At 45.2% G+C, this 22,144-nt stretch overlaps 1 protein-coding gene and 1 long non-coding RNA gene across 2 annotated transcripts in view; one reads left to right on the top strand and one right to left on the bottom strand.

Moving 5' to 3' along the window:
* Positions 1 to 1,841: 1,841 nt before the first annotated feature.
* Positions 1,842 to 11,284, bottom strand: LOC122233719. The gene is made up of 3 exons (XR_006211392.1): positions 11,141 to 11,284; positions 2,579 to 2,853; positions 1,842 to 2,489 (listed from the first exon to the last, which is right to left on the bottom strand). It is a non-coding gene; the product is annotated as an uncharacterized LOC122233719 (long non-coding RNA).
* A 319-nt stretch (positions 11,285 to 11,603) lies between these two features.
* WIPI1 (WD repeat domain, phosphoinositide interacting 1) overlaps positions 11,604 to 22,144 on the top strand; it is a 30,974-nt gene continuing 20,433 nt past the window's right edge. Inside the window, exons 1-3 of the mRNA XM_042967170.1 lie at positions 11,604 to 11,789; positions 17,431 to 17,513; positions 18,877 to 19,046. Of these exons, the coding sequence (XP_042823104.1) occupies positions 11,710 to 11,789; positions 17,431 to 17,513; positions 18,877 to 19,046 (333 nt within the window). The 5' untranslated portion in view covers positions 11,604 to 11,709. The remainder of the gene's footprint in view (positions 11,790 to 17,430; positions 17,514 to 18,876; positions 19,047 to 22,144) is intronic.

Here is a 22,144-nt window from a genome sequence, read left to right as displayed (position 1 = left end):
ATATGTCCATCTCTTCTCTGTCACTCATTAGCTTGGTGACCTTGGACAGATTGTTTAAGTTTTCTGAGCTTCCATTTCTTTATCTTTGAAATGAGGTTAATAATTCCTACCTGCAAATGTTATTATAAAAAATAGAGATAATCTTTGGAAGATAGGGAGCACAGAGTCTGTGCTCAGTAAAGGTATATGTTTTTATTATTGTTGTTCTTGTTTGCGTGTGGATGTGTCTTGAGTGTAACAAAGTATTAACTTTTGGTTTGCTTTTCCGTCACTCATCGCCCACTGTGCATCTTGGCCGCCACGGCGATGATACAGTTTTGGGAAATATAAACGTTTTATTTTTTTTAATTTTTTTTAATGTTTATTGTTTTGAGAGAGAGAGAGAGAGAGTGTGTGTGTGTGAGCAGAGGAGGGGCAGAGAGAGAGGGAGACACAGAATCCGAAGCAGGTCCAGGCTCCAAGCTGTCAGCACAGATCCTGACACGGGGCTCGAACTCACCAACCATAAGATCATGACCTGAGCTGAAGTTGGGCACTCAACCGACTGAGCCACCCAGATGTCCCGGAATATAAACATTTTAATAGTAAGCTAAGCAAAGGGAGAAAACAGGGCGAATACAGTGTTTAAAGGTGATGTGGTTCAAAGGTAAAGAAAAGTATTCCTCTCTGTTAATGTCAGTCATTCATTCTCAAAGGGTGCTTCGAAGACCTCTGGGGCCACCCAAGAGTCTCTTGGGGCATCCGCAAAGTCAAAACTATTTTTAAAAGAACACTAAGATACTGTTTGCCTTTTTCACTCCTATTCTCTTACAAGTCCACGTGATGTGTGATATCATCACCGATTGAATGAGGACGCAGATGTGAGAATCCAGCTGTCTTCTACTAAGCCAGACATTAAAAAGATTTTTTTTAATGTAAAACAATACTTGGGGCGCCTGGGTGGCTCAGTCGGTTAAGTGTCCGACTTCAGCTCAGTCATGATCTCAAGGTTTGTGAGTTCGAGTCCCGCGTCGGGCTCTGTGCTGACAGCCCAGAGGCTGCAGACTGCTTCAGATTCTGGGTGTCCCTCTCTTTCTGCCCCTCCCCAACGCATGCTCTGTCTCTCTCTCTCAGAAATAAAATAAACATTAAAAAATTTTTTTCTTAAGTAAAACAATGCCTCTCATGTCCCTGTTATTTTGTTTATTTGAGAAACAAAAAAAAATATGGTATGAATGTTAACATATAATGGGTTTATTATTTTTAATGAATTAGTAGATAAATATTTTGAACTCTTCTCAGTTTTCATTTCTATCACACTAAATAATGACAGATATGACTCACATGAACACTAGCTCTTTGGGTCTTCAACAACTTTTAAGGGTGTAAAGGGGGTCCCAAATCTCAAAAGCCACTAACATAGTTAATTGGTATTTGGTCACAATGCTAGCTCCATTTGGACAATATCATTGTTCAAGAGAGACAAGAAAATGACACTTAGAAGGAGTTAATGGAAAGCTACTTTTCATATGATGTTTTAACGACTGATTCTGTAAGTCAGTCAGTTGGCAAATATTCCATGAGCACCTATTATGTGGACAAGCATTGCTCTGGATGCTGGGAGAAGACACATAAGGCCCTGCTCTCACGGCGCCTGAGTGGCTCAGTCGGTTGAGTGTCTGACTCTTGCTTTTGGCTCAGGTCAGGATCCCGGGGTCATGGGATGGAGACCTGAGAGTTGGTCTCCACACTGAGTGTGGAGCCTGCTTTAGATTCTCCCTCTCTCCCTTGCTCATGTGCACTCTCTCTCTCTCTCTCTCTCTCTAAAAATAAAGAAATAATTTAAAAAAGACTTTTCTTTAAAAAAAAAAGAAAGACCCTGCTCTCATGGAGTTTACTTTCCAGATAGAGGAGACAGACAGTGAATAGGTAAGCAAATAAACAAGGTAATTTTAGGTTGTGATAACCGTTTTAAAGAAAATACACAGGCTAACGTAATTAGATTCTCTGAGAACAGAAGGACTTGGCCTATGTAGGCATGGGAAACTGCATTCCTGGGTCAAGGGGACCTAAGAATCTATACTATGTTCATGGATTGGGAGAAAAGAAGAGTCAACGCACACAGTGGTGCAAAATAAGTGATTCCTGTCCTTGGTATGGGATAAATCTGTTTTTAAAGACCGACTCTCCCACCATTCTCTAGAGTTGCCGAAGCAGGATTCTTTCAAGAGCTCGGGAGAAAGAGATCCTATCAGGAATGCCAGCAGAAGGTAGTGTTGATGTGCTCTGGCATGAAAGACAGAGGCAGACAGAGCATTCCAGAGAGTGAGGTCAGACAAGGGTCATCTGTAGATAGAGGCTGACTTAAACCTCCACATATGGGAACAGATGCCTACGGAGAAAGAGGAGAAGGAGGGCCTAGGAAATCGCCACTTTAAATATTTTCAGACATGTCTCGTCCACTTGGTATCTTTCCTAAAGGCTCTGAAACAGTCTCGGGAGCCAAACTTCTATAAAAAAAAATATATATATATATATATATAAGCCCACCGAAGGCTGTTTCTGATCTCAGAGAAATGATGAAAAGTCGAAGCCATACCCGGTTGAGACACGCAGCAGCGAAAACGCTCCGTCTCGTTTTTGGAAAACACGCCAGCTTCCTATTCCTCGTGCATATTTGCAATCCATACGCAAAATCGCAGATCACGTACATAATAGGTAGCAAAATAAGCTGGTGGGTTCAGCGTTAGCCGGTGAGCACTTGCCAGTTCACGTTTCCATTTATAACAGAGGCTCTCACTCATCAGCAATGTGGGACGTGGAGCTGCTGAAGGCGGCTCAGCACAAGCACCAGCCTCCTTTCTGGTAGTGTTCCTAAAATTAAAGGAATACCAGGACATTCAGTCCAGTTCTTCACCAACTGACACGTTTTTCGTTACATCTTACCTCCTCTCATGGCCTCAACTATTACCTCGCCACCAATGATCCTGGATCTCTCCCTCTCTCTCTCTCTCTCTCTCTCTCTCTCTCTCGATCCCTTATAACGTACCCTATGCCCAGATATCAGCTGCCCCTGAAACACCCACACGATCTTCCCAGTTTAAAGAAGCAAAGGGCTCCGGTTCCCAAAAGACCTTGTCCTTTGCGTCTTTAGTTACGTGATTAGCACTGTTCTCACCCTAACAAGAAACCTGCAGAATGGAGATGCCCCAGCTGAACGGAAGCTGGGGTGTAATCATGTCCTGGGGTATCTGAAGACCATGTCCCAACATCAAGGGGTCTTAGCTAGGAGAATAAACGATAAGAATGGAAAAAACAGGGGCGCCTTGGGTGGCTCAGTCGGTTAAGCGTCCGACTTCGGCTCAGGTCATGATTTCACGGTTTGTGGGTTCGAGCCCCGTGTCGGGCTCTGTGCTGACAGCTCGGAGCCTGGAGCCTGCTTCGGATTCAGTGTCTCCCCCTCTCTCTCTCTCTCTGCCCCTCCCCTGCTCACGCTCTGTCTCTCTCTGTCTCAAAAATAAATAAAAACATTAAAAAAAATTTTTTTAAAAGAAAGAATGGAAAGAACAAGCCAGAAAGGGCAGCCCAGGGTCTGCCTCAGATTGTTCCCCTGACTTGGCCCCACCCTGGACTCACATTTCAGCTGTATGTGTTGAAGCTGAACAAGTTTCCATATGATACAAAGCTTTGTTGCCCACCTGCCAGAGCGTGACCCGGAATGGGTGTGGGAGCCTTGAAAATACAGCACGGCCTTGGTTCATTGCGAGCACTGGGGGACCCAACACTACTCGGATGTCCCAAGAGCTTGCAACTTTGCAGACATGGCATAAAATCTCAGTGTTTTTCACACCCACGGGGATGGCTATGGTGATCGTGAAAAATAAAAACAGCAAGTAACAAATGGTGAATCGGAGCCCTCGTTCATTGCTATGGGAATGTGAAATGGCTCAGCCTCCGTGGAAAACAGTCTTGCCAGTTCTTCAAAAGTTAAATATATAGAAAAAAATATACAGGGCACCTGGGTGGCTCAGTCGGTTCAGTGTCTGACTTCAGCTCAGGTCGTGGTCTCATGGTTCGTGGGTTCGAGCCCTGCATCGGGCTCTGTGTTGATGGTGCAGAGCCTGCTTGGGATTCTCTCTCTCTCTCCCCCTCTCTCTGCCCTCTCCTGCATGCGCGCGCTCTCTCTCTCAATAACAAGTAAACTTAAAAATATATATATAATCCGGAATTCCATTCCAAGATATATTGAACACAGGTACAACGGAAAGACGATCGAAAACAGGTCCTCAAATAATCGCGCACACGCACGTGTTCATAGTAGCACTGTTCACAACAGCCAAGAGGTGGACACAACTCAAATGTCCACCCGCTGACAAATGGACAAATTAGTTGTGGTAATACATATAACGGAATATTATTCAGCCGTAAAAAGAAATGAAATACTGATACAGGCTACACCCTGGATGAGCCTTGGAAGCGTTATGCTAAGTAAAAGAAGCCAGACACCAAAGGTCACATACCGTAGAACCTCATTTCTATGAAGCATCCAGCATATTTTCAAAAAATATTTGGCAATATAGTCTCTCACCACTTTCATGGACTAGACATTGTGTTCCACTTGGTACGCAAGACGTTTTAGCGGGGCACGGTATCTCTGCCTTAGACTCAAAGAATATGATGGTAGGAAGTCGTTATTTTGTCCGGCTCTTCTTAAACTTTGATCTACAAAATCCGAGGGGCAGATAGATAAAGCTGTAGGTCAAGATCGCCAGGTTCACCCAGTCGATGTTCATTTTCTTCACTTGGTGCAGCAAGGGAAAACGTACACCGAATGAACCACGGTGGCTGTAGGAAGGGGTTTTTTTGGTGGGGTTTTGGGTTTGTGCTAAGTGACTCTAAGGTGGGAAGGGTAGGGGATACAGGAATCGCGCCCGGATTGCCAGTGGCCGTGAAGTGGCATGGTTTCGTAACGGAGGAATGGAGCGAATCTGCGGAAGGTACTGATAAGAAAGAATTAGTCACTCAACGGTAGCTCCTTTGCAGTTGTGGTGTGGCCTTGGGAAAATCACTGCTTTCTGTTGGCTTTGGGCTCGCGTCATTTATGACTGTCGGGAACATCACAGTCTGCTTATCAGCGCTGACTTTTGTCTCTCGGGTCCCGCAAGAAGGTAGTGGGTGTTGCGGGAAGAAAGAGATCTGTGTAAGCCTGGAAAGTCCTCGTTAAACAACGTTAAATAAATAATAAACTGGGGTTTGTGGAGTTTTTAAATGTGCTAAAGGGAACTGTGAATCTCCCAGGGCACCTTTTTGTTTAATGTTTTGTTTATTTTTGAGAGAAAGAGAGTGAACAGGGAAGGTGCAGAGAGAGGGGCGGGGACAGAGGATCTGAAACGGGCTCCGCGCTGTCAGCACAGAACCCGACACAGGGCTCGAACTCACAAACTGTGAGATCATGATCTGAGCTGAACTCGGACGCTCAAGCGATTGAGCCGCCCAGGCGCCCCTCCCAAGACACCTTTAATTTGTTTTCAGCACAGCTGCCTAAGTGATTCTGTTCAAATATAAGTCCAAATATCCAGTGGCTTCTCGTCCCTCCCCCACATGCCCAAGCATGACCATTCCGACCTCTTTTCCTATGTATCTGCCCCTCTTCTCTCTCCTCCATCCACCCTTGCCTCTTCCATGTTCCTCCTGCCAGGAATGCTTTTCCCCCTCATGTTCCCTTCTCTCCTTCAGGTCTTTGTTCAAATGGAACCTTCCAGCGACACCTTCCCTTCCTACTCTTTATCAAGCCCTCCTCTCCCCAACACCTCCCACATCCCTTCCAACTACTTTATTTTTCTCCTTGGCACTCATGGCCATCTGAGATACTCTCCATTCCGTTTTTTCTTGTCTCTGGTCTCTGTGCCCATACAAGCAGGGATTTTTATTTAATTTTCCCCATGGCGCATCCCCAGGACCCGCAACCATGGCAGGCGCATAACAGGCACTGAATAAAAATGTGTCAAATGAATGCATGGGCAACCCCCTTCTAAACTTCTTCTGCAAGAGAGTGGTGAGTGAGGTGTCTGTATCTTCCATGTATAGACAGGAAAGAAGTTCTGGAAGAACACAGGAGAGCCTGGAACTCCTCTTCCACGGTTTTGTGATTAGCTCTCCGTGTCTCGTGAAGCCAGTCTTTCCTACAAGGTTGCCCTACCGGGCTGGAACTAAATACAGCAGGTCGCTAGATGGCACTGTTCACCAAGAATCGTGGGATTCTTAGCCGATGGCCTTTGAAATCCCCTTTTCCCTAGAAGTGAAGAATTCCAAAGGAATGGTTACCATTCTTCACACTCTCTCTCTAGCCAGGAGGAAACCCAGAGTCCCACGGCACCACTTACGAACTAGCCACCCTCGCCCATGAGCGCAGGTTAACTAACCCTTTACCTCGGAGCAAAAGAGGTTCTTAGATACTTCTAGTAGTACCCATGGCAAGCATAAGCAAAGCTTTGCCCCCTTGAAAAGGTGCCCTGCCTCTTACACTTGGCCCGTGGCCCTCTTGGCATAAGCCTGTCTCTTTCCCTCCACCCTTGCCTCTCTGTCTCCTTAGAGAATGGAGTTCAGGTTACACTGCCAGTTCTGTTCCCAGCTTTGAGCAGTCTGAGAGGAAGCATGGAACACGGGGTGACCTGGAAATACAGTAGAAGGGACCGAGGGCAAACTATATCTCCATCGCAAACAGCCCTAGGACCTTGAGCAACTTATCCAACATCTCTCAACCTTGGTTTACGCAGTTGTGCCATGGGGATAAAAATCCCTGGGACAGGACAGGTAATAAACATTAAATGAGAAGAGGTATGAGGTTTCAAGCCAAGCTTTCTATAAAGCTTTGCTTTCCATTTCCAGATATCACCTATATTTATACTCTAAAACTTAAGTCGGGGCAGTTGGTTGACCTGATGAACACTTCTCTGCAATCCTGGCTGGTCTTAAGATGTCCCAGTGAACAAAAACTCCATGATGAACCTCCTCTCTGCATCGTCTTGACTAATAGATGGTTAGCTCAAGTTATGTCTGCAAATGCACACACAGAAAGCTACTGTCTTCGTGAACGTCAGCCGATCAGCAAGTATTTATGGAGAACTTGTAATTTTGCCTCAGTGTTTTAAGAAGATTATTCTGGAAGCAGAAATAAGAGAGCTGGGAAAGAGAATGCAGTCAAAGACACTGCAGTTCACTCTTTAATGAAGTACCCTTGTTTCTTGCTCTTGAGAGGAAATATGGAAGTCAAGGACTATTAGAACGGCTGTTGGCTTTTCAACTGATAAAACCAGAAATAATGGTTCCATTTGGGGAGCAAAGGCACATAATAGGAACTGTTCACTCATGGCAGCCGTGCTTTACCACACAGATTGTGCCTATGATTAGTAACAAAAAAGCCCAACTGTGCCTGCTGTTTAGCCATACCTCTGGCCGGACACTTCCTGTTTGCCAATCTGACGGGATCACCTGCTTTCCCAGAAATTACCCTACATTTCAACCCCTTACCTTCTACCCCAGATCGGTAGGGCTGACTCCCTGAGCCTGCGACACATCACCCTTCCCTCTCTCTACCCCCCCAAGTCTTACCTATTCTACACTGTCCCCAGAATCTCTCTCCTTTATTCTTTTCTCAAAGTACTACCATACACTTGTCTATTCCGGTTCTACTCTTTCTCAGCTCACGTTCTGAGTGCTGAGACACATCAGAAAAGGAAAAGGAGCTATTCCTTGTGGTTTGATCTTATAAAAACAGAATGGATTTGATGAAAAGAAGAAGTGGACAGGAGTGGTATTTGCTCACCTCGTACTCACTCTAATTATAGCCAGTTGGGTGTTATGGGCAACCATACTGGGTGACATGAGGGTTGCATCAGACAGGATGTCCCATTTCCAACTTCCCCTGTTCATGCCCTATGCATTCCCTAATCAGCATTTTAAAATTACAACCTGATTGCTGAACAAATAGGAAGTCTCCCCATTAGCTGAATTGTGGCCTGCAATTTTGTATATTACCAAGAACACTTGATTCCCAAGCTCAGCTTTATTCTTCCGGATTTTGCTGACTTACTGTTTCCCCAGAAGTAATGGACATTTTGTTTGAGAAAAGATAGACATTTCGGAAATTTCAATTGGAAGAAAGGCAAAAAGCTGAAATCTTGTTTTTCCTGCGGTGAAGTGTCATATTCCCCTCTTCCTCCAGATAGCCTCGGCTCCTGTTATGTAGTGTTGAAATTTCTGTTCCAAGAATGTGGAAGGATTAGGATGCCATAAACCCAGGGTTTAAATCAGGAGTGTCCTCAGGGCGCCGGGGTGGCTCAGTCGGTTAAGCGTCCGACTCTTTTTCTGCTCTGGTCATGATCTCACGGTCTGTGAGATCGAGCCCCGAGCCCAGCTCTGTGCTGACAGTGTGCCCAGCCTGCTTAGGATTCTCGCTCCCTCTCTCTCTGTCCCTCCCTCTCTCTCTGCCCCTCTCTGGCTCACGTGCACACATGCATGCTCTCTCTCCCCCACAAAATAAATAAACTTAAAAAAAATAAATAAATCAGGAGTTTCCTCTCCCACGGAACCTAGAACTAGGACTCAGAAAAAGAAAAATCAGCCTGATATTAAAGGAATCCAACACCTTCAAATCTATTTGCAGCCTTTTCTTTAGATGTTTATGCCAGTAAATTTCTGGGAATTATGCCTCACACAGAGGTCACACACTGGACCTCCACAAACCACATCCAGCCAGCTCCTATATTTAATTTGGCCTTCACAGTGTTTTTTTTAAAATAAGAATCGGTCATCAACCTTTTAAATTTTTACATAAAATATAGGTTTATATAAAATAAATAGTTATGTTAAATTTATTTATATAAAAATACAGATTTCTGTATCGTCTTGGGAAAAAATAAAACCAGATGAGGCAGCCCTGGAATGTTATTTCCACATGGGTAGTGGTGGATGGTGGACCATTAACTCAGTAGGAAACATACAAGGGGGATCATTCACGAAGGGTGGGGCTGGAAAGATGATCAGTTTTTTCCCCGGACGTACATCTCTAGGCTTGAACTGGAATTCCAATGAGCATTCAGTTCACCTCGCTCCCTAAATACCTGCCCAAATATCTGGTTTCTGAAAGCAGCACCATGAGCTTCCACTTTCCCAACGGCGATCCTAACTATGGAATCAGCGTGGACGTTTCCCTCTTCTTCTCTGCTATACCACACCTCCCCCATCAGCTACGATCTGTGGTTTATTCTCCCCAAACTTTACTGGGCAATAAGATAGCTACCAGCCGCATGAGCGCTTAAAAGGTGGCTAGGTTAAATTGAGATATGCTCTAAGTGAAAAAGATACATTGGATTTTAAATACCTACACTAAAAAAATAGGACTTTAAACTAGCTGATTAAAATTAATTAATTAAAACAATAAATAAACTAGCTCATTAATAGTTTCACATGGGCGACCCATTAAAATGAGATTTTTGACATCTTGTGTTAAAGATATTATTAAAATTAATTTACTTATCTCTTTTTATCTTTTTAAATGTGGCTTCTAGAAAATGTTAAATTACATATGGGGTTCACATCTGTGGTTGACATTACCTTTCTTTCTTTCTTTCTTTCTTTCTTTCTTTGGTTTGTTACCTTTCTAGGGGACAGCATTGCCTCAAAATAGCTCTTCATGTGACATGTTAGTGGTGCTAATTATAGCCACAATGGCAATCATATTACAATACATGAATGTCAAATCAACATGCTATACACCTTCATTTTACACAATGTTATATGTCAAATATATTTCAACAGAAAAAAAATTTCACTTGGGTTTGTCTTCAACTTTCTAGCTTTGCTGCCATGCAATAGTTCGCATCTCATATCCCTTTACTCCTAGAATTTCACATTGGCCGAGGCTTTTTCCCCTTCTAATCTGTTCTGCACACCCTGGCCAAGTTTATCTGCCTAAAACACGGCTTTTATCATGAAACGCTCCTACTCAAACACTAACACCAGCTCCCAACTCTAGCCTATAAAGTCCGAACTGTTGAGAATAACAACTTCCACTTTACAAACCGAATTTATTCTGTCCTTTATTGAATTTTCCAAACAACAGAGCACCTAGCCTACCAGATTCCTGGTTTTCTAAATGCCTGAGCTGGGGGTGGTGAGAAGCACTTCTGATCTTAGAGGTTACAAAGATGATGCACTTAAAGCATCCAAACAGAAGCTCTTTTCGCTTATGATAGTTTCTACAACACCTCACAATCGACTGAAGAGCATCCGCCGATCTATCAGCTAAACTATTTTACCATCAGTTGAGAGAAAGAATAATAGCGTGAACTGAACAAACTGTTACATTTGCCTTTTGGAAACCCCAAACTGGATATGCAACTAGAAAAGCTTAAATGAAATAATGTGCTTCACTCATCCATTATAGGTCCAAGCTCCCAAAGTGTGTGTGTGTGTGTGCACGCACGCACATACACACACACGTATACATAGCTTTGTCACAAAATACATTTTAATAATGCCAATTTGAAATACTGCGGTATAACAATTAAAATGCCATCTCAACTTGAAAAGCACGAATTAAAAATTCATCAAGAATTATATAAATCCAAAGCCAGCAGAGCTACTGATTTATAAAGTGTGTTGGGTATTCTACACGGCAACGTGAATTTAGCTTGGGAAGAGAGACTTGTCAGGATTTATCTCAAATATGTGAGTTTTGAATTGTGCCATCTTCAAGACCTCATCCCTTTCATCAAACACGCCACCTTATAGACATTTTCTTCCTTTTTTTTTTTTTTCCAATTATAGATCAGATAGGTTTTGCCAAATTCCCTAGGAGAATTTCTTGGTGCACGAAGCTTGAGTTGAGACAAATCCACATTCTACCATTTATTCTGTTACTTCAGACAGATTACTTAATTGTTCAGTTGCTCCTTATTAAAATTGGGCAGAAAGTATATATTCTTGTTTTATAGGAATTCTAAGAGATAACATACACGGTTAGCACAGCGCTGGGCATGTAGAAAGAGTTCTCAACAGCAGGGCACCCGGGAAGGTAACATGCGATCTGTCTGGCTTTTCTCAAAGCAGTTTGAAGACTCTGTAAAAGGGTGGGGCTTTGGCGTCTCACGCTACTAACCTCTGTAAGTTTAATAGACGGAGAGCTACACGCGACAGGGGTTTGGGTGGGGTGGGACGGAGCGCGTCCGCCCGCCCCCTCAGCCGCAGCTCCACGGCAGATGCCAGAAGGTGGCCACCAGGTCGGGCCTCAGTTGCACTGGTTCTTCCGGACTTCCGCTTCGCAGCCTCTGGCAATGAAAACACTACCACGTGGCCTGCAGCCTTGCGTCACCCTCCTTCGCCCAATGGAGAGCCGCGTCGCTGAGCTGGGGGCGGGTCGCTACCAGGGCGGTCCAGCCCACAGCTGTCGTCAATTGGCCAAGGGGGCGCGGCGGCGTGGAGTCATAGCCAATGGCGGCCGAGGGTGGGGACCCCACCCCCTCAGCTGCCGGGTTTGGCTCGGACGCGCCGGAGGATCTGGGCCGGCGTGGGGGCGGAGCGAAGCGGGGACGGGGCGGAGCGAAGAAGGGCCGGGCGGGGCCAGGAGCGGAGGGGGGGCCGCGACCCGGCCCGCGGAGCCGGCGCCAGCGGGCTGCTGAGGTGGCTGTCGCCGGCTCGGAGCTGCGGCTTCCCCGGGTCGAGCCCCCGATGGAGGCCGAGGCCGCGGATGGCCCCCCGGGCGGGGTCGAGGCGGCGCTCAGCTGCTTCTCTTTCAACCAGGACTGCACGTAAGCCGCGGCGCCTGCTCTGCGGGGAGCTGGGGGGCAGAAGTCGCGAGCAGGGGTCTTGTCCTGTCGGCCACTTGTAGCGGGAGTGGCGCGGGCCTGCGCCTCCAGAGGGCCGCGGCAGCGCGGCAGGGGCGGCTCCCGGCCCGCACGGTCTGGGTGGGCTCCCTCTCCCCCTGCGGGGGTTCGAGCGCCCCCACCCCCGCTGTGGGCTGAGGGCCAGGAGCGGCCGGCCGAGCACGAAGGGAGGGAGTTCGCGGGCGCAGTGGGGCTGAAGAAGGCTACGGATCCAGTGGGGGCAGAGGCTAGTGCCCCGAGTGGGGGTCTCGGAAGGAGGGGCAGAGGCCAAAACAAAGGAGATGGGCGAGGAGGGGGAAGTTGCAAGTTGACCCTAGGCGAGGTTGTTGGGGCCCAGGAAGATGAGAGTACAGGAAAAACTTTCCCATTTGTCCTTGAGCATCTCAACGTGGCATCTGGGCAGGGCCTGGGACAAAGAGGCAGCCTATCCGTGCGGCCAGGCCAGCCCTCGTCCCAGCCCAGCTCGGGGCATCTCGCCTTTCCACCCCCTCTCACTGTGTTCACACAGCCCCCTGGGCGAGGCAGAATCCTCTTCTCCGAGTCCCCGAGCCCTTTCCCGGGCCCCGGCTGCCTTCTCTGAGAAGCGCGAGCTCCACCCTGTTGCTTTTTGAGTGCACTTGTAATGTTTCACTTCGATGTGCACTTTTGGACTTTGGCCAGAGAGTTAGAGGCTGAACCGTATTTCAGACCTCTCAAAGATTCAGCCCTTTACAAGTGAACGCCTGCTTCCTTACCTCTTTGCGTGGAATTGTTAGATGCCAGTCCTGGGGACCATATGGAATAATCTCTTGGGAATGTGCACCCCGAGCATCAAGCAGGGATGACTACTTTTCCAGGTTCCTACTTCCTGCTGTACCAGTTTCTGTCGTGTTCCTTGTTTGGAATGGGCTTCAGGCTTGTGCTTTGGCCGCCTGTGACTGGGCTGTGCTAATATTGAACATTCACTGGTGTAATTAAGGCCATCCTGTACCATAAGTAACTCTGGCTTCCATTCCCTTTGTGTTTCTGTTTAAAAACACCCTATGCCAAACAATATGCCTTTGTTCGGAAAAAAAAAAAAAAAAGTATGTGTAATAGGGTAATTGGGTAGCTGGACGGCTTGGTTAGATGGGTGACTTTTAAGCCTTTTTTGACCACAGTCCACAATAAGAAATGCATGTTACAACACCCCCCGATACCCACATACATAGACTGTCTCCCAAAGGTGATTCATTAAATAGTGTTTACTCTTTCTATATAGTGTGATACCTTCTTTTAAAGCTGTTTGTGACTCATGAGCTGTTTTTAAGATCTCCTCATGGGTTGAGACCCGCAGTTTACAGAAATGATGGTGTAGATAAAATTCTGACATTTTGTAAGAAGCATTTTGCAAGAGAGGATGGCTGTTGAAATGCCAGAGTGTTTTCCTTCCCAACCGAACACAGGACAAGGAAAGGAGTCAGTTTGCTAGTTCACAGTAAATGTTCGAAGTTCTGCTTTAAAAACATCGTGTATCAGATTTTTTTTTTTTTTAAGTGGGGTTAGTTTTTACTCTGGGTGAGTCCCAGCTTTCTATGGCACTTGGGTAAGAATATTATTTTCAAAGCTGTTGGGTGCTTGGAAAGTTAATTTCCTTCGTCTCTATGGTCAGTTCTGTTTTCTTGGATGAAGGCTTTGCTGGACAGCTCTGTCTCACCTATAAATAAAAGTTTTTGTCAGAGTCAGTTGCTTTGAGCCACAGAGGATATGACATTGGATTTTAAAATAAGTCAAGCCCCTTACGTATGCATTTAGGAGTATCAGTGTGTCTTTCTTTGTAAGTGCAGGCTGAGTTTGCAATCCAGTAGTGCAACTAACCTTTACGAGTCTTCTTTGATCATACTTCATGCTTGGCACTGTGCTAGGCACTGTGGGTACATTTTTTCATTTGACTGGCGGCACATATTTGTCCCAAGCTCTATTCCTGTGAGAGGTGATGAGAATTTATTTTTTTTTTTTCCTGCAGGAAGCCCTTATGGATAAAATAGGATTTTAGTCTGGATTCCTTGATTCAGCCTCCTTTGTGGCCATTGCTCAACATTTAAAACATAATAGTAACCACACTGCTATTTTTTCATGTATAAAATTCTTCTGGGAGCAGGCCTTATGTTTGAATTTTTTTTAATTTTTATTTTTTAAAGACTTTATTTTTAAGCAATCTCTACACCCAACGTGGGGCTAGCAGTCACGATCCCGAGATCAAGGGTCACACGCTCTACCGACTGAGCCAGCCAGGCATCCCTGAAAATTATTTTAAATTACCAAATCTTTTGGTTAATATCACAAGACTCTCATTACATTTTTCCCTTACTTACAAGCTTTAGAAACCTCAGTTGCCGCTAAACTTGTCTATAGTTATGTGAAAAAGTCCATGTGAAGAACGTTTAAAGACAGTAATCACTACAGGGCATATCAAAAAAGTTTTTTGAATCATAGAATAAAAAGGAGGTTTTTAAAGTGCAGGTGCAATTGACACATGCAGCATTATATTTGTTTCAAGTGTACAACCTATTGTGATTCAACATTTGTATACATTGGGAAATGATCTCCACGAGAAGCCTACTAACCCATCTGTCAACCTACACAGTTAATGCAATATTACTTACTGTATTTCCTGTGCTCCACGTTCGTCCCCATGATGTATTTATTTTATAACTGGAAGTTTGTATTTCCTGATCTCCTTCACCAATTTCATATCCCCACCCCCCCCCCAAAAAAAAAAAAAACCCTGTCATCTGGCAACCACCAGTCTATTCTCTGTAACTATGAGTCTGGGTTTTGTTTTGTTTTGTCTTTCTTAGACTCCACGTATAAGTGAAATCATGTGATTTTTGTCTTTCTCTGTCTGACTCATTTCACTTAGCACAGTGCTCTCATCCACGTTGTCGCGAATGGCAAGATTTTGTTCTTTTTTATGGCTGAGAAGCAGAGTGTGTGTGCGTGTGCACACGCCCGTGTGCACGTGTGCACGCATGCCGTGTCTTCTTTATCCGTTCATCCACTGCTGGGCACTTGGGTCGTTTCCATATCTTGGCTGTTGTAAATAACGCGGCAATGAACATACGGGCGCATACATCTTTTCGAGTTAGTGTTTTCAGTTTTTCTTCTGAAAGATACCCACAAGTGGAATTGCTGGATCATAGGGTAGTTCTCTTTTTAATTTTTTGAGGAATCTTCACGCTGCTTTCTGGCGTGGCTGCCCCAGTTTGCATTCATACCCATAGTGCACGAAGATCACCTTTCCAACACATCCTCGCCGACACTTGCTACTTCTTGTCTTTTTGATAACAGCCATTCTTACAGGTGTAAGGTGGTATCTCATTGTGAATAGGATTTGCATCTCCCTGATGATTGGTGATACCGAATGTCTTTTGATGAATCTGTTGGTTATCTGCACGGCTGCTTTAGAAAACTGTCAATTCAGATTCTTTTCCATTTTTAACCAGGTTGTTTTTTTTTTGTTATTGAGTTACGTGAATTATATATTTTCTTTATACCTACAAAGTTAATGCAGTATTATCTACTGTATTATATATTTATATATTTTTATAAATAAAAATATATTTATAAAAATATATTAAAAATATTTTATATGCACTTCATATATATTTACATATTTATTTTATATATTTATATATTTGTTTTATATTTTACTTACATAAAATATATTTATATGTATTTATATTATGTATATTTATATATATTTAGTTTATATATATTTATTGTATATATATTTTACATATTTATTACATATACTTATATATATTTGTTTTACATATACTCAAAGATAATATGTATTTTCTTATTTTATATTATACCATATACAGTATATATTTTGGATACTAACCCCTTAAGGGATATATAATTTGCAAATATTTTCTCGCATTCAGTGGGTTTTTTCATTTTGTTGATGGTTTCCTTTGCTGTGCAGAAGCTTTTTAGTTTGATGTACTTCTACCTGTTTGTTTTTGCTTTTGTTTCCCTTGCCTCTGGAGTCAGAGCCAAAAAACATTGCTAAGACTCCTGTCAAGGAGCTTGCTGCCTATGTTTTCTTCTAGGAGCTTTATGGCTTCGGGTTTTCCGTTCAAGTCTTTAATCCATTTTGAGTTCATACTTGTATGCGGTATAAGACAGTAGCCCAGTTTCACTCTCTTGCTGCACGTGGCCGTGTTGTGAACTTGTAAGATGCCGGGGGCGTGCCTCTCGCCTCTCCAGGTGCCGTTGGTCATCATTGACGCTGCTCCGGAACCTGTCCTGCCCCTCAGGTCAGCCCCCCAGCAGGTGGAGGACTGCGGGACCCAAGCAACTACCTCACTGATTGAGAGTTGACCGCAGCCTCCTCTCCCTGTGTCCCGGGGAACAACAAACGTTTGGGTAGAAAAAAAACAATTCCAGGGAAAACCACATGACCTCCTCTTTTTTATTTTTAGGCTGATGAAACAAGAGCCTTGGCCATCAGGCTCGCCCCAGTCAACTGCTTATATTAGTATATGCTTCCCTGTGCAGAATGGATCTCACCTTTTCAAAGACCTGCTTCAAATGAGGAAGCTGGGCTAATTTTTAGTCCACTTAGGACTATTTTAAGGTCTCTTTCGGCTCTGACATCCCATTTTCCCAGGGTGGAGGTGCTCCAGGTCGGAGCGCTTTTTCTAAGTGTGCCCTGTGTGAGATTTTGCTCATCGCTGAGGTGTTGAGGGCAAAGCGGGAGGGATCTGGAAGGGGGTCCCAGCTGCGAACAAAATGGACTCGTTTGCTTTCATCCTGTGGCCAAAGAAACTGGCCAAGGAAATGGTCTTTCTGTATCTATTGGTCGAAAGTGAAAAATTAAGAAAACAAGATTTATTTAGCCCATACCGTTCCAGATGTGTTTAGTTTTTGTTTTGTTGGTTGGTTGTGATACTAGCTTTGTGGAACGTGGTATACAACAGAGTTTTCAACCCTGGCTGCACATTAGAGTACTTGAACTAAAAAAAGAAAAAGAGAGAGAGACAAAGAGAAGGAAGGGAGGGAGGGAGGAAGGAGGGAAGGAAGGAAGGAAGGAAGGAAGGAAGGAAGGAAGGAAGGAAGGAAGGAAGGAAGGAAAAGAGAGAAGAAAAGGAAAAAAGAAAAGAATCCAATTAAATAAAAAGCTCAGTGTTGGAGGAGCCGCGATAGACAATCATCAGTATTTTTTAAAAACTTCCCAAGTGAATTTAATGTACATCTAAGGATGAGAGCTACTGGTAAAAAGCACCTGCGGTGCGGTGTTTTCATGGAAAATGATGAAAGGAAGCATCCACTAAATTGTACCTACTAATGACTGTGCCTACTATGACCGTGTGTGTATTTTTTAAGCAAAAATAAATAAAAAATTGACCTCTTGGCAAAGTACCTCTCAGACAACCAGAAGACCCCTGATCGTGTTGGGAGTAGTGCAGGATGAGTATTCTTACGTATTCCGTCTTTCCTGTTTCCTCGCTGGGAAAGCACCGTCCCTGGGAGGTTTGACTTTCCTTCGATGAGTTTCAGCTCTCTGAACCTCATTCCCACGTGGTATTATCTTCCACAGATCCCTAGCAATTGGAACCAAAGCCGGTTATAAGCTGTTTTCTTTGAGTTCTGTGGAGCAACTGGACCAAGTCCATGGAAGCAGTAAGTGTGTGTGTGAAATCCCGGGACACCGAATCCTTCCTCTAGACTTTAATCTGCGGTGCTCCTGAGCCGTCTGCATTTTTCTCCCGTAACTGTCAAACTGAAGGAGTCAGTCATTTTCAGACTTAAATATAAATCATTGCCTCCACTTGGCTTAAAAAGTAAAACCACAAGTAAGCACTTAGATTTGGCAATAGCTTAGGTAACCTTTTCTTTTTATATTAAGAAATCCTTTGTTTGAAACCTCGTCGTTAAACTTTTTCATAGACTTTTATGCACAGTCATCAGTTTTGATCATTGTGCTATCAGAAGGTCACTTATGGGTTTGTCTTTTTTCTTTTTTTTGCTGTCATACTGGCACTGTAGAATGTTGGTAACATTCATTCGGTCATGGAAGTGTTTTCTTTGTTTTAACCAAGCAGCGCTATCCCCTTTGCATAGATCATATTGAAGATGTTGGAGTACTCTTAGTGATTATTACAACAAAAATTAGTTCCCTTAATATCTCAGGGTAAGTAATAATTTGTGTCATCATAATGGAGAAGAATATGCGGTCTTTGGATTTCCTGGAAAGAAGGTGGTTTGGTAAATGAACACGTTGGGTCGCTAATGTATTTGTAAGATGTTATTTTTATTATGCCATTTTCATGAATACTTTGCTCTGTATCTGTCCTATGTTATTCCCTGTGGGTCCTGCCTAAGCACAAGGAAGGCACGCATCCGAGAAAGAATGTTCTCAGGAAACCACTGAGGTCTCTACCTGTGGGAGCTCAGGAGGCTTACTGACTGACCTTCTTCCTGAGCACAGACCCCCTTCCCTGGTCATCACACAGATTGTCTTCAACAGGAAAGGGATTCCAGACAGGACCAGGGAGGGGAGCAAGACAGGGAGGGGCACAGATGTAATTCTGTGACTGCCCCCACCCCACCATGGCTGTCCCCATGGCACCTGCTGGCCACAAAGACCAGAATTCCGGAAGCAGGGATTCCCCAGAGTAGTCAACCCTTGGAAACCTCTCGTGGAGAAAGGGTGGGCCGAGACTGTCCACACCTCCCAATATAGTTTCCAGAGCACACACTGGTGCCCTAGAGACGATTCTGCCCCACGGAAGGCACCCGGGGAAATCTCTGGAAGACCTGACTCTGCCTTCTGGTCACTAACGTTTTCTTCGGGTCTTGGAAAGGGCTGCAGAACCGCTCCCTTGGGAAACAGGCACAGCTTCACTGTAGGGGAAAAAACCAGTCACTGCGAATGTGTGCTAATCTACGTGCGAGACGTAGAGGCCGCTGGCTGACTGGTGTGAGCTGGGCTCGGTGCCCGGAGGCCGAAATCTGTGTCACCTCAGCCTCCTTTCCCTCCCAGACGAAATCCCGGATGTCTACATCGTGGAGCGCCTCTTCTCCAGCAGCCTGGTCGTGGTGGTCAGTCACACAAAGCCACGGCAGATGAACGTCTATCACTTCAAGAAAGGCACGGAGATCTGTAATTACAACTATTCCAGCAACATCTTGTCCATAAGGCTGAACCGGCAGGTGAGTGGGGGGAACCGCCCGGGGCTGCGAGGCTTCTGCTAATTGGCACCAAAGGAGAAGATGAGTGTCTTTAAAGATGAGTCTTTCTAAAAACAAACATCAGATGCCCAAAGGGATTTTAATACTCAGGCCTCGTATTATGGGGACATCTCGAGCCCACTCCAGGCACCTGTTTCAGGGATGTGTCCTCCCTGGTCCTTCTGCCCCGTGTTCTTTCTCCAACGTTGGCCACTGGCAGAGCGAACCCTCTTCCGCTGGATGCGGGCTGGGCGGAAGTCCGGCTCTGACGCTGTCCCGTGAGCTAGTGCAGGGGCACTGAACCCGGAAGAACATCTCTCCCTGGTTTGGTTGGGCCCTGGACGGCCCTGGACGGTGGCATCTGTTGCAGACCGGCAGTAATGCCTCTCAGAATGAAACCCCTGAGGATGAGTGTGGCCCCCCCCGGGCTAGCTCTGAAGGCAGTTGGAAAACTGACCCTTCTCTTTGTCTCTCCTTGGGTTTTCCCAGCTCACCCTTACAGATCATCCTTGTAGTTTTTTCTTTGTCAAAGGAAGGGTTATTCTTATCTCAGATATACCATATATTCTCTTTAAAAATCGGAGTTCTTGTTAAATAAGTATTTGGGGGTATTAGCAGAGTTTCTCTTAAGTTATTAGATTTTATGGGCGCCTGAGTGGCTCAGTCGGTTATGTGTCTGATTCTTGGTTCCGGCTCGGGTCATGATCTCACAGTTCGTGGGGCTGACAATACAGAGCCTGTTTGGGATTTGTCTCTCTCTCCCTCTCTCTCCTCTGCCCCTCCCCTGTTGACGATCTCTCTCTCTCTCTCTCTCTCTCTCTCTCTCAAAATAAATAAACTTTATTTAAAAAATTATTAGATTTTTAAATCCTACAAGGGACAGGACTGTATCCATTTTGTTCACTTCTATAGACCTGGTAGAAAAGACAGTGCCTGGTAGAAAAAAATTGCTCAACAAATACCTGTTTCCCGAGTACCTATTAATTAAATAAATAAACAGATAGATTCTTTATGTGACCGTGCAGATCTCTCTACTCAATTCAATATCCCCAGGATGGTGGAGGCCATTGCATTCATCAAGAACACGGTTTTCTTCCTTTTACCTAAAGTATTAAAAGCTAACAGATGAAAACAAAGTGCTTTCTTCTGTTTATGAGAAGGAAGAGATTATTTCTTTGAGCGCGGGCTCTTGGCCAGGGAGGGAAAGGCAGTTGGAGAGTTTTCGACTTGAAGGCTTTTAGCCCAGCGCTTGGCCCAGGGGCTCTCCCTGGAATTGGTAGCACATGAATACAGTAATAGCCAGTATATGAAAATTAAATCTCCTTTTTTGGCCCCTGATTGTCTTTTTAAGGTTGCTTAAGCAAAAGTCCTATAGAGATCACAACCCTCCCATAGTACGTACGGTTTTATTTCTATGATTTCTCCCTTACTTGCGCCCTGACGTTGTCATTAGCAAATGAGACAAAGGATTACTCAAGTGTCCGAGTCTGCTAGCCTTTCGATGCCACCCTGTCCTCAGTAGAATGCCATGGCTAGTGAGGGCCTCCTCCCTCAGCTTCTTTGGAATGCCAGTGAACCTAGCATCACTCCACCACCAATGGCCAAGTTCCCTGGAACCTGCTTACACCTCTCTCTTCTTTAGCATTTCTTTTCCTAAGAAGATGGTTTGAAACAGGTCTGGCGGAACATGTTTGGGCTTTGCTTTTCTTAAAACGAACAGGCTTGGGCCTTAGCAACTTTTGGGTGGGCACCTGCTGCAGCACCCCACCCCACCCCCACCCCGTGCCCCGCGGGGCCATGGTTTTGTGGTGCCCAGGCTCTGCCGCCCCCTGCCGGAAACGAACAGGGCGAGAGTCGCACATCCTGCCCGCCGTGGCCCTCCTTCCATCGGGTCTTCGGGGTGGTGCAGTTCCTTTTTTAAAAACAACAGGAAACCATCCTTTTTTGTGGAGGGAGTTACGGGGAGAGAAAAATCCCTATTTTCTTCTAAATATATAGAGAGGAAGAATATTTAGTAATTGTGGTATTTTCCATTGTCGGTTGGTGTTATTCCCCTTGTCCTTAATTGAGGAAATGTGTCTTGTGGAATAAAGACGACACCCCCGATATATTTCCATCTGTAAACTGTGACAGTGCTCGGACCATCTGTTCCGAGAGGCCCTGGTTGTCCAGATGAAGATTCCCTGGATTGGAGCCTCTGAGGCTGCATCTAAATCTGTGGTGCTCAAGGGCAGACACTATAAATATATGTTTTTTAATATTTATTTATGTTGGGGAGAGCGCAAGCTGGGGAGGGGCAGAGAGAGGGGGACAGAGGATCTGAAGTGGGCTGAGCGCTGACAGCAGTGACCCCGATGGGGGCTCGAACTCACCAACTGTGAGATCGTGACCTGAGCTGGTCAGACGCTCAACTGACTAAGCCACCCAGGCGCCCCTAGAAATATTTTTGTAATCACTAAAAGGAACTGTTACTTCTAAAACCTGAAAGAGTCGATGAGCGCGAAAGTGACCAGGAAGGAGCAGGACTGAAGTCCCACCCAGGGTCCTCCTGGGACTGAACACTGGTTGCTAAAGAAAGCAGTTTCTAGGGCCACGTTCACCCCGGAAGCATGCTGGCACATGAACTTGGGATATGGTGCCTCCTTTTTCCGCCTCGCTGTTATCTCTCTGTTTCCCTCCCATTTAATTCTTATCTGTGGCTGGCAGGGGTCACCTGAAGTTGGCCAAGTGGACCACAGAGCATCTGGTGCCGTGAGAGTTGGTGGGAAAGATGTGGACGGGTGGGATGAACTGGATGTAGAGGCTGTTCTACATGAGGCATATGTCGTGGACCCGCTATCCTGGGCCCTGGGTGTGGGGATACAGGAGGATATCGGAAACCTAAGAACATATGCATAGAGTACTGTAGTCCAAGCCAGAGTAAGTGCTGGCAAACGGCGAAGTGATAGGGTGAATCAGGGAATGTATATTTCACAGAGAAACGCTAATGTCTGCCAACAATTTTGAGGCCCTATTAGAATTATTTTTTTACCCCTAGGCACCCAGACCTCTGTGCGGCCACAGAGCCTTAATGAAAATCG

Source organism: Panthera tigris, chromosome E1 (assembly GCF_018350195.1).
Source record: "Panthera tigris isolate Pti1 chromosome E1, P.tigris_Pti1_mat1.1, whole genome shotgun sequence".
NCBI classification, from domain to species: domain Eukaryota; kingdom Metazoa; phylum Chordata; class Mammalia; order Carnivora; family Felidae; genus Panthera; species Panthera tigris.
Note: the sequence above shows the minus strand (reverse complement) of the source record. Positions and strands in the feature narration are given on the sequence as shown.